Raw genomic sequence first — 12,281 nt, forward strand, 5'->3', positions numbered from 1 at the left:
ATCTGCTTCTCCCTTGCATTGCACACTTTTTAAAAAACTAGCCATTTAAGGGGTGCCTGGGTGGCTCAGTCGGTTGAGTGCCTGACTCTTGATTTTGTTCAGGTCATGATCTCATGGTTTGTGAGTTTGGGCCCCACAAGGGGCTCTGTGTTGTCAGCGTGTGGAGCCTGCTTAGGCTTCTCTGTCTCCTCTCTCTCTGCCCCTCCCCTGCTCGTGCACACGTGCTCTCTCTCTCACCCTCACTCTCAAAAATAAACCTAAAAAAAAAATCTAGCCATTTAAAATGAGTTATTTCTAAAATATAGTATTTGCTTACCTATGTGCTAAAATGGAATACACTGAACATGGCAATTCCAATGCCTTTTGAAGTTGAAGATCTCAGCTAACACCCAACAAGCTCATTAGTAGTATATTCTTGAGGGGACAGGCTCAGAACCACATGCAATTCAACAAAAGGTCCTGAGCACCTGCTTGCTATATGTGAGAAATATGCTAAGCATTATAGGGAATATAAAGGTGAGTAGGACCCTATTCTTACCTTCAAGGAACTCCCAGTATAGAGAAAGAGAAGCCACAGATCAAACTTTGAAGGACAGACTATCATTAAGTACTAAAACTGACATATAAAGCACTAAGTAAATTAAGAGATACATTCTACTTAGGGGATGGGGTTGTAGTAGAAAGCCTTTGTGGAGAAAATGGTATTTGAAATGTACTTTGAAAGACATTGTCAGAGCCTTCATTCCTGAGAGCAGTCCAACAAAGACACTTTCCATGCTTGCCATACTTGGCTCCTCCCCTCCCCCAAAGTGTAAATCCCTCCCATCATAATTCTCTCACATCCTCTCATTCCCAGAGAACTGGAGGCTTCTTAGTTCTCCTCCTAACGTGCTCCTCCCCCAGTATTTCCTCTTTCATCCCACTACCACTTAGACCCTTAAGCCAGAAACATAGGAATCAGTTTTGACTCCTCTCTTACTACTCTGTCATTCAATCATCAATCTACTTTTACATCTAAAAATCTATCCACTTTTCTGTATGCCCACAGCTATTGCCCTAGTCAAAACCACCATTATCCCACCCTAACTGGCCTTCCCCACTGCTCACAAGATCTGGCCCCACGCTTCAGACTCCCAGCAATTCAGAATTTCTAAAATGCTCAGCTCCTCATGAACTCCAAGCCACCATAAATCTTTGAACACACTTCTTCCTCATCCTCACCTGGTTAACTCCCACTGCTACTTAAAACATCACTCCTGTCACTCCCGAACAGAAGCACACAGGACAGTCTCCAAGCTACCTAATGCCACCAAGACATTTCTCAGCCCATTCCTCTATGGTCTATACTGATTTTCCATTAACTAGTGCCTTTAAAAGTCTTACTTTTTTATGCAGCAGAACCATTTTTTCAAATGTAATCCTATGCAGAGCCCTAATATGTAAAAGGGCCGAGCTTCTCAGCTTAAAGCAAAAGGTTTCGAAGCTTCAGTCAACCTCCTCTATTCTAAGGTACTTCTTCCCTAAAATCTAAGGTGCAAGATAATGAAAACACTACTGTACTATATTATACTGCCTACTCAAAGGAAGCAATACAGTACAGTACAAAGAGTGGTCTTTGAAGCCAGACAGATTCAGGTTCAAATCCTGATTCTATTCCTTATTAGTTATAAGATCTTGAGCAGTCTGCCTAAGGACCCACTTCCTCTGCTGTAAAACTCAGCCACAGAAACAGATGACCACTCTCACTACTTTCATTTAACATTTAATGGAGGACCTAGTCAGTAAAATAAGGCAAGAAAAACAAATATCGGATTATCTGTAGTAGCACATGACATAATAATGTAGAAAATTCTGTGGAATCTGCAACTACCAGCAAAATCAAAGGATACAAGTTCAATATACAAAAAGCAGCTTTATGTTTGCATATTTGTGACAATTAGAAAATAAAATTCTAAAACAATTTACAATAAAATTAAAAAACAAACTATTTAGGGTTAAACTCAACCAGACATGTAAGGCTTTTACACTGACTACTACAAAGTGTTGCTGACAGAAATTAATAAGTCTAAATAAATGGAGAGATACACCATGTTCACGGGTCCAAAGATTTAATATTGTTAAGATACAAATTCTCCCTAGTGATCTATAGATTCAATGCAATCACAATCAAAATCTCAGCAAGATTTTTTGGTAGAAATTGACAGCTGGTTCAAAATTTATAGTGAAATCCAAACCTAGAAATGCTAAAACAAGATTTTAAAAGAAAACCAAAAATTGGAGGACTTATACTACCTAACTTCAAGACTCAGTATAAATCTACAGTAACCAATAGTGTGGTACTGGTGTAAAGATAAACAGATCAGTGGGATAGAATGGAGATGTTTGTATATATATTTACATAAATATATACAATACTTATTCATTTAATTTTCATAAAAACATCACAGTCAACAGGGAAAGAGAAATCTCAACATACAATTTTTTTTATGTTTATTTTTGAGGGAGAGACAAAGCACGAGTGGGGAAGAGCAGAGAGAGAGTGGGAGGCACAGAATCTGAAGCATGCTCCAGGCTCCAAGCTGTCAGCACAGAGCCTGATGCAGGTATTGAATTCATGAATCACGAGATCATGACCTGAGCCAAAATTGGACACTCAACTGTCTGAGCCACCCAGACACCTGTATTTCAACATATAGTTCTGAAATAACTAGATATCAGCCTAAAAAATGAGTCTCAATTCCCACTTTATATTATACACAATAATTAATCTGAAATGGACCACAGATTATGTAAAAACTTTTCTATAAAGTTTTTAGAACACAGCATTAGGAGAGTATCTTCATGGCTTGGTGGCAGGCAAGAGGTTCTCAAATACAGAGAGCAATAACCTTAAAAAAAAACAAACTAATAAATTTGACTCCATCAATATTAAAAACTCTGTTCATCAAAAAACACCATTAGGAGAATGAATAGACAAGCCACAGGCTGGAAGAAAATATTCATAAAACATTTTTCTGATAAAGAACAGTTACCCATGATATATAAAGAACTCTTACAATGCAATACTAAAAAGAATGCAAAATTTAAAATGGGCAACAGATTTATGCAGACACTGCCCAAAGAAAGATACAAAATGGCCAATAAGAACATGAGAAAGTGTTCAATATCATTAATCACCGGGATAATGCAAATTGAAACCACAGTGAGATACCACTACAAACCCACCACAGTGACTAAAATTAAAGACTAATAACAACAAATACTGGCAAAGATGTGGAACAACTGGAACTCTCATACATTGTTGCGGGAATATTAAAGGTACAACCAATTTGAGAAAAGGTCTGGCAGTTTCTTATAAGACTAAACACTCTATGAGCCATTTCTCTTAATATTTACACAAGAGAAATGAAAACACAGGCCTACAAAAAGACTTGTATAATAAGAACATTCATGGAAGCTTTATGCATAATAGCCCCAAACTGGAAACCTCCTAGGTATCCAGCCACTTGATAAACAAACTCTGACATAGTCCTATGATGGAAAAAAGAACTGAATTCCTAAGAAACACAACCTCAAAGCCTTACAAAAATTATATACTATATGACTCTATTAATATGATGTTCTAGAATAGGTAAGATTAATAATCTATGGTAGGATGATAAACGATCAGAACAATGGTTACAGGGATTGACTGAGAAGGCACAGGAGGTAAATTTCAGGAGTGATGGTAATGTTCGTTATCTTGATAGAGGTTTGAGTTGTATTTGTTTGTCAAAACTCATTAAATGGTACAATTAACATTTGTGTATTCCACTGTACATAAATTTTACTTAATTTTAGGTTTTTACCTAAAAACCAAAAAGAACTGTAAACAAATACTGAACTCTACTTAATGACATGCATGTTGCAATGTTTGGAGGTAAAATGTACTGATGTCTGCCACTTACTTTGAAATGCATCAAAACATAAGATGGATTGGTGGATGGAGGGAGGCAGGGATGGATAGGCATGCGATAAAACAAACATAGTAAATGTAAATTACAGAATCTAGGTGATGGGTACACAGGTGTTTTAATGAATAATTCTTTCAACTTTTTTGCATATTTGAAACTTCCCATAATAAAACATTGGGTTAAAAAAAAAAAAAAAAACAACTTAATCACAAGACAAAAACACTCTAAAATGAAGTGCAACATTTTTTCCTATTCTACCCAAAGCTGTGATACAAAATACATTATGGGGAACAGGGAGTAGTTGCCACTTTTATTATTTGGACGAAGCATCCTCACTGCTGTGATTTCTGGATCTCACTGCCATTGCTGGATTACAGTCTTCCTTTCCACTATGACATGTGCCATAATCCTTGTGGACCTCGTCATCACCCATATATGTAATACACCAATCCATCATTCAATACACTAACTCCAGAGCTCCCAATTGTCTTATTTCTTTCATTTCTGGAATCTTAAAACCCTAAATTATTATGATGATCTCCAATCATAATCCCCTGTCTGCTCTCGCTACCCTCCTCCTCCAACTCATCAAAGATTTCTAATCCACGGAGCCTTCATCTATACCCCCATGACCCATCTTACAGCTTTACTTTCTATCACCTGAAATATTGCTATCCTCTTAGTCTCTACTGCAGCCACCTGCAATCAACTCTCCTTCTGTGTCCATTCACCTGAACCGATGAGTGCTGCTGGAGGAAATCTCACAACCACCAGACCAATGAATGTGCCTCCAAATTTATGGTCTTCACACTCTGCACTGCTCAGCAAGTTCTTTCTGATTCACTGGTTGGCTCCTTCTCCACGCTCCAAAACAGCAATTTCAAAACTTCACCATGCTTCTTAAACTCCTTACTCATTTCTCTTTCCTCGCTCTATGTAGAGAATCTTGCTATTCATTTCGTTAAGAAAATAGAGGATACCTAACGTGAACTCCCTGCTGCTCAACCTACAAACCCTTATTTGTCTCTTTCCCTCCCATCTCAGGAAAAAAAGATGCCATCAAAGATGCCCTGCTAGAGGTAGCATAGCATAGTATTTAAAACTGCAGACTCTCTAACCAAATTACTCTTTCTAAACCTGTTTTCTCTCTTGTAAAATGGAAGCAATAATAGTATCCAATGAGAATTAGAAAACACATGTGAGTACTTAAAATAGTACCTGGCAAACAGTTCAAGACAAATCCCATTACTTGTGTTCCTGGGCTACTCATCTCCTCATTGTTCAGTATCTTCACCAGCACTCTCTACCAGCTCCTGCCCCAAAGACTCCTAACATATACAAGTTTCCATCACCTTCAAATAAAAAGCCTCCCCAAGCTTGAATCCCTTTCTTGCCACAGCAGTATCTCTTTTCATTTCCAAGCTTCTGGAAAAAAAAAAAAAAAAACAAACCATAGTAATCTGGAGAGTGGCGGGGGGGGGGGGGGGGGGGGCAGGGCGGCAGAAGTCATCTGTCCTTGCTACCTTGCTATTGTCTTTCCATGTTCTTCCATCATCTATCCACACTGAAACCGCTCAGACGGAAGTGACCCCTTAGCTGTCAAATCTAACATTTTCAAGCACCTTACCTCACTTATCCGTAGCCTGACGCACTTAACGACTCTTCTTGCAGCTCCTTACTTTCTTGGCTTCTCAGACACTAGGGTCTCATACTTTTTACCTAACTCCTTCCTTCTTTTTATATTTCCCCTTCAAATTCTCATAGTTTACTTCCTATGCCCTAGTTATAAAGTTCAGAGCAGAGTTTCAGCATTAAATAATGATATATACAAAGTTGCAGATATCAGTTAATCAATATAAACACCAACAAAACATACCAACACGATTTTGTGCATTTAGAAAAGAAGTATTTCCCGGATAAGTGGAAAACTGTGTGGATGGCTTCTGGAAGACCTTCACTCTAAGCAGCTTTACAGTGAAACATTTAATTAATTAATTTAAGATTTTAGATTTAAGGTTTTGTTTTTAAGTAATCTCTACAACCTACATGGGGCTTGAACTCACAACCCTGAGATCAAGGTAGCATAATACTCACTGAGCCAGCCAGGAGCCCCGTGAAACATTTAATTTAGAAGTCTGAACCTCCTTTCTTCAGCTTGCTGTATCTACATTCACTGAGTAGACCCTGTATTGATCACTGGGACCCAGTTTGTTCCAGGCTCTGGGTTATACTTCCTATCTCAACCAACACCTGGAATGAATAATGCCAGGTACAAGACGTACAATAAATACGAAGAGGGGGATCAAGATCTGATGTCTCTTGGCCTGACCAAGGATCCAACAGAGAAATAATTTTGGCAGAAGCCTCAGGTCCAGAAGAGAAAAACAAAACCACAAGGCCCAGGACTGAGGAGTCTCTACTCCAACTCCTTCTTTCTTTGATTTTTTTAAACATAGGGTTTTTTTTTGTTTTGTTTTAAAGTGTTTATTTTGAGAGAGAGAGAGAGAGAGGGATAGAGAGTGAGGAGGGGATGGGCAGAGAGAAGGGGACAAGCAGGCTTCACATTGTCAGCACAGAGCGTGATGTGGGGTTCGATCCCATGAACTGTGAGATCATGACCTGAGCCGAAGCCAAAAGTCTGACACTTAACCGACTGAGCCCCCCCAGGCTCCCCTCCAACTTCTTCCTTCTTCATCCCCTTGAATCACTCCTTCCCCTGCTCTTCTCCTACACACTATTGCCCACTCCTCCCCCTCCCCAACCAGGTCTAATGACAGCCCTACTTCAGTCTTACCTCTAATTTTCAGTAGGTGGCTTTATCTACTTTTAACTCCTTCACTGATGTACAACTGACATTCAACAAATTGCACATATCTGAGTTGTAAATCTGCTAAATTTTAATGTATGTATATATCTGTGAAATTATCAGCACAATCAACAAATGAACATAAAAGCCTCCCCCTAAAACCACCACTCACTTGCTCCTTGTCGTTGTAGGTAAGTTTGCAATTTCTAGAATTTTATATAATAGAATTATACAGTATATACTCTTTTTTTGATCTGGTTTCTTTCATTCAGCTGAACTATTTTGAGATTCAATCATATTGTCATGTGTATCAATAATTCATTCCTTTTTATTACCCAGTAGTATTCCAATGTATGGCTATTTCACAATTTGTTTATTCTTTCACCTGTTAATGGACATTTGGATTGTTTCCTCTTTTTTTGCTGAAGAGAACTCTCATGAACAGAATCCTTGTATAAGTCTTTGTATGGATAAAGACTTCATCTATTCTTTTTTTTTTTTTAACGTTTATTTATTCTTTGAGAGAAAGATGTTTATTCATTCTTTGAGAGAGAGAGAGAGAGAGAGAGAGAGAACGAGCAGGGGAGGGGCAGAGTGAGGGAGACACAAAATCTGAAGCAGGTTCCAGGCTCTGAGCTGTCAGCACAGAGCCTGATGTCGGTCTTGAACTCACAAACCACGTGATCATGACCTAAGCTGAAGTCAGACGCTCAACCGACTCAACCGACTGAGCCACCCAGGCGCCTCCAAGGCTTCATTTATTCTTAAGGCTTTACCTCCACCCCTGGAAGTTCCAAATTTGCGGTGGCAGATACCAATGACAACTGCCAGCTTGACAAGTCCACCTGGATAAGCCAAAAGGACTTTTAAATCAACGTGTCTAAAACTCATCTCTTTAGGCCACTCTCTCCATCACAACGGCTTCTTCTCCTCCATTGTCTGTTCTGACAAAAAGCACACAAACCAGAACTTAGGGACTCTTCCTGCTCTCTTACCACTTGCCCTACTCACTGAGGGAGTGACTGGGTCCTGTCAATTCTACCTTTAAACATCTCTCAAAATCCATCCCTAAGTTTCCAACCGAGTTCAAATGCATCCTTAATTCAAATGCATAGTATCTCTTGACTGGACTATTAAACTAGCCTTCTAACTTTTCTCCTTACCTCAGGTCTCATTCTTCTCCAATCCATTTTCTATTCTCTGGCCAAAGTGAATTTTCTAAAATTCCAATCTGATGTTACTCCCCCATTCCTCAATGACTTTCATCCCCTCAAGATAAAATTCAAACTCCTTAGCTTAACATTTAAAAAACTTCTCTCGAAACCAGTTTCCTATCCAAACTCATCCTCTGCCACTTCCCACTGTGCTCTGACTTAGTCGTTTCTGGATGATGTCATACCTTTTTATTCTTAGTGCCGAGGGCAATGCTTGGTCTGTAGTAAGCATGATATATTTGTGCAATAGACAAGATAGGACTTAGACTGAGAGAGGTAGTGGGACACTCTGGGCATATTCAGGAAAAGCAGTAGTCCAGTCTGGCTGAAGCATAAAGAATATGAAAGACCATGGTGGGCAATCCAGCCAGGAAAGCAGGATGAAGCCAGATCACTGATCACCATCAATTCTCTGGTAATGACCGTGCACCGCATCCTGTGCCCTCAAAAGATATCGTTAGTTCTGAGCAAGAGGGCAACGTATTCAGATGTGTACTAGAACTTCTGAAATTTGAAAAATAGATACGGGAAAGGTGAGGCGCAGTAAACTAGTTAAGGTGCTATCACAGTAGTCTAGGAAAGAGGACTCAAGGGGCGCCTGGGTGGCTCAGTCGGTTAAGCGTCCGACTTCAGCTCAGGTCACGATCTCGCGGTCCGTGAGTTCGAGCCCCGCGTCGGGCTCTGGGCTGATGGCTCAGAACCTGGAGGCTGCTTCCAATTCTGTGTCTCCCTCTCTCTCTGCCCCTCCCCCGTTCATGCTCTGTCTCTCTCTCTGTCTCAAAAATAAATAAACGTTAAAAAAAAAAAAAAAAGGAAAGGGGACTCAAGAGTAGGAGGGAACAGATTAGAAGAACGTGTCAAAGGGGAATAAACCTACAGGCCATGCTGGGTTTGGGCAGCAATGTAAGAGAGAGAATGCCGAGACGACTCCAAAGTTTTTAACCAAATAAACAACAAGAGGACTTTTTTTTAATGGTCAGTGAAGGAGGAGACAGATGATGTAGTTTGGGTATTCCACGACCCATTCATTCAAGCAACGGAAGTTCCTACTAGGTGTCAGGAACTGTATGCATGAAGGATAAAATGAGGGTAAAATATCATTCCTGTTCTCAAGGACCATCTAATCTAGTTGTGGGATGGGGCAGACAAGTGAATAGGAACTTACAATTCATTATTAAGTGCTAGGCTTCAGTGCTAAAAGAAAATGAAGACTATCCAACTCAGCCCTGAGGATTTGAGAAAACACCTGAGGTCAAGTGAGTCCAGAAGGAGGAGTAGTGTTAGGCCAGGCAAAGGGCAGTCCAGGGGAAGAGAATAACATGACAACAGAGCCTCAGGTAAAAGAGCTCAAGTTGGGCACATCTGCAATAGTGCATTAAGTCTAAAGGAAGAGTTCAAGATAAAGAGAGCAGGCAGGTGCAAATGCAGGTTCTGAGCTCCCAAGAGTACATCCAGATATGAAATTGTATTCTCAACCTCATCTTAGGTGGCGCAGAATCATCACCAGTGGCTATCTTAAATAAGAATTAGAAGAACCTACCGGCTGGATTGTGTATGCTCCCACCTCCTCCCATCACTTGTGTCCTGCAAGGGGATCTCTGCATATGGTTAAGGCTGTTTTTGCAAATAAGCAAAGAGGACTGAGGGGACCTTGGCAAATGGGAGACACATGTCCAGTCTAAAGAAGGAAGCCATTTACTCAGCTCCAGCGGTTTACTGTCTTGCCCAATGGGGAAAGGCCCTCCTATTCTTCAAGAAAAGCTGAAAATTCGGATTTTAACATCTCCCACTTTTAAATAGTGGCAACTAGTTACATTAAAAGTAAAACAACAGGGTGCCGGCCAAACAAAATGCTTCGGGAGACAGGTTTCAGCAAGGGGCACCGGGGTGGCAGAGTCAGACCTGGTCGGCCAACTCTTAGAATGCCCTCTCCACTACTTGACAGTACCCTCACAACTGACAGAGTGTCTTGATGGTTCCCTGGAACAGGAGTTGTTTGCTCTTAAGCAAAACAGCCCCAAAATGATGGTGTTTTGAGTTCTTCTGTATGTTCGCAAGAATTTTTTGGTCTCCTCCCCACTCCACTCCCACCTCTGCCAGGACCAGGCTTCGGACACGACTGAGACCTCCCACTCCCCTATTATAAGTTAAGACGCCAAGCTTGCAGGTAAAGCAAAAGTAAAAAGAGAGCCCTGATGGAGTTTCTAATGAATAAGGTATGTAAGGAAGATGGCATCTCTTTGGTTTTCTTAGAAAACAGTATCACGGAGACGTTTGATGTCACTTAAGGGAAAAAGTCAGTAACTTACACCTGAAAAAAATGAGCAAATTCTGCTAACACACTAAATAGTTTCCACTGTAAGTCTCCAAGGAGGGGGAGGAGGGCAAAAGGGAAAGTAAAAGTTGCTGGCCTTTGGGAAACATCAGGCACCTTTTAAGACACAGTTTTTTTCAAAGTATACATGTTCAGAACAAAAGGTACAGCATAATCTCAACTCTCAGGAGGAGCTAAAATATATTTTAATAACATAAAACGTTCTTTGAGCAACAACAAATTGGACTTCAGAAACACTCTGAGACTAAAGCAATCTCCACAGAAAAGGTAAAAGGGAAACAAAAAACAAGGATTGTTTTTATCTTCAAACACAGTTTCTAGTGTTGTAACGTATTTACTAACTCACAATGTTGCTTTAGAAGCTTTTAAAATGTAGCAACATTTCCTAATGCTACTAAAACGTTTAAAAGCAAAGATCATGGAGCATACAACTTTAGATAACAAGGTGGCAAACCTGAAGACACAGAGAAAGGTTAAAAATTCCAATCAACAGCCCGAAAGATAGTACCAAGACTCTAAACAACAACAACAAAAGTGGCATGTGCATCCGCCCCTGTTAATCGGAGGAGTGGGGGAATTCAGGGGAATGAAGAGCGATTACACAGGGCGAGCAAAGCAGGCCGTGTTCCCGCTGGCAAGCGAGCTCTGCAATTACTTAGAGCAAGCATTATGGCTAGAGCATTCTTGAGCCCACTAAAACCAGCATACTGGACACCTAAAACCGGAGGCTGACAGCAGCTCCAGGGTAAGACCGAGAAGGCGGAAAAGTGGCCTGCTGTGACCTCCACTGAAAACTGAGCCTCCTCCAACTCTCGTCTCGGAATCAGGGACAGGACATTAACCTCTCGGGAGGCTGTTTTATTCGGACAAACTCTGCCTGGCTTGCCGCGGCCTTCCCACACACCGGGTGAATGTCAACACGGAGCCAGCGAGTGTGGGGGAACCTCTCAGCGTGCGCGGTCCTTTCTGGGAGGCGGCAAGACCGGGAAGAAAGACGGCCTTGCGCGCGCCCCGCCTCCCCAGCCCTTCCACCGCCCCGGCCCCGCGCCCTAGCGGGGGCTGCAAGCCGGGAAGCGGGGGTCCCGCGCGCTCCTCACCTTTTTCAGCGCCGGCACCAGCAGCCCCCGCCACTTGGGTGCGTTCTCCTCGCTGAAAAACTCGTACGGCAGCTGCTGCGCCTGCATGGTGCCCCCGGGGCGCCTCTGGGCGGGGAGAGGGGCGGCGGCGGCGGCGGCCGGGCCGGGGAGCCGCGAGAGGGCGAGCTCGCAGCACCGAACAGGGCCGCGGCCCCACCGGACGGCCCGGCCCCCTCGGGGCGCCGCGCGGCCGGGCTAGCCCTGGAGAGGGGGCTGAGGGGCGAGGCTCGCGCCCGGCCACCCACCCGACACGGGCACCAGCCGCGGAGAGCGAACGCAGCCCGGAGGCGGCGGCGGCGGCATCCCGCACCACCGCCCCGGGGCCGGGCCCCCCCCCCCTTCCCGGCCCGCCGGCGCCGCCCCGGGCTGCCCTCCGCCGCGGCCGCCGCCCGCCGGGGCTACGCTCCCGGGCCCGGCCTGGCCCCGCGGCGGAGCCGGCGGCTGGGGGAGGGCGTGCGGAGGGACGCTCCGGCCGCGGAGCCCGCTCCGCGCAGCGGCGACCCCGAAATGCGAGCGGCCCGAGGCGGAGCGGGGCCGGGGGATAGCGGGGGAGGGGAAAGGCCCGAGGTCGTCGTTGGAGGATCTGGCTGCCCGGAGGTGCCGCCGCGGCCGCCGCCGACGCCGGTGTAGCGCTCGAGCTTCCTACTAGCGAACTGAACCTGCTGGCTACTGAGCATGCGCTGCCGAGCAGGGCCGGTTCGCTCCGGGTTTTCCTGCTCCCCAGCGAAGGAGGAGGGAAGCGCGAGCGAGAAGGGCGCCCCGGAGGACTGCAGGGGAGGAGCGAAAGGGCCCCAAGAAGTCGAACCCGGGCCTTCCGGGTGGGGTGCGAGCTATGGG

General features: G+C 43.8%; 1 protein-coding gene across 3 annotated transcripts in view; it reads right to left on the reverse strand.

Moving 5' to 3' along the window:
• Positions 1–11,615, reverse strand: part of SOS1 (SOS Ras/Rac guanine nucleotide exchange factor 1) — a 151,091-nt gene extending 139,476 nt beyond the window's left edge. For all 3 annotated transcript variants that reach the window (XM_060653109.3, XM_060653104.3, XM_060653093.3), the window contains exon 1: positions 11,406–11,615. In XM_060653109.3, coding sequence (XP_060509092.1) covers positions 11,406–11,492 — 87 coding nt within the window. In that variant the 5' untranslated portion in view covers positions 11,493–11,615. The remainder of the gene's footprint in view (positions 1–11,405) is intronic.
• Positions 11,616–12,281: the final 666 nt, after the last annotated feature.

The sequence above is a fragment of the Panthera onca genome, chromosome A3 (assembly GCF_046562875.1).
Source record: "Panthera onca isolate mPanOnc1 chromosome A3, mPanOnc1 haplotype 2, whole genome shotgun sequence".
Taxonomy (NCBI): domain Eukaryota; kingdom Metazoa; phylum Chordata; class Mammalia; order Carnivora; family Felidae; genus Panthera; species Panthera onca.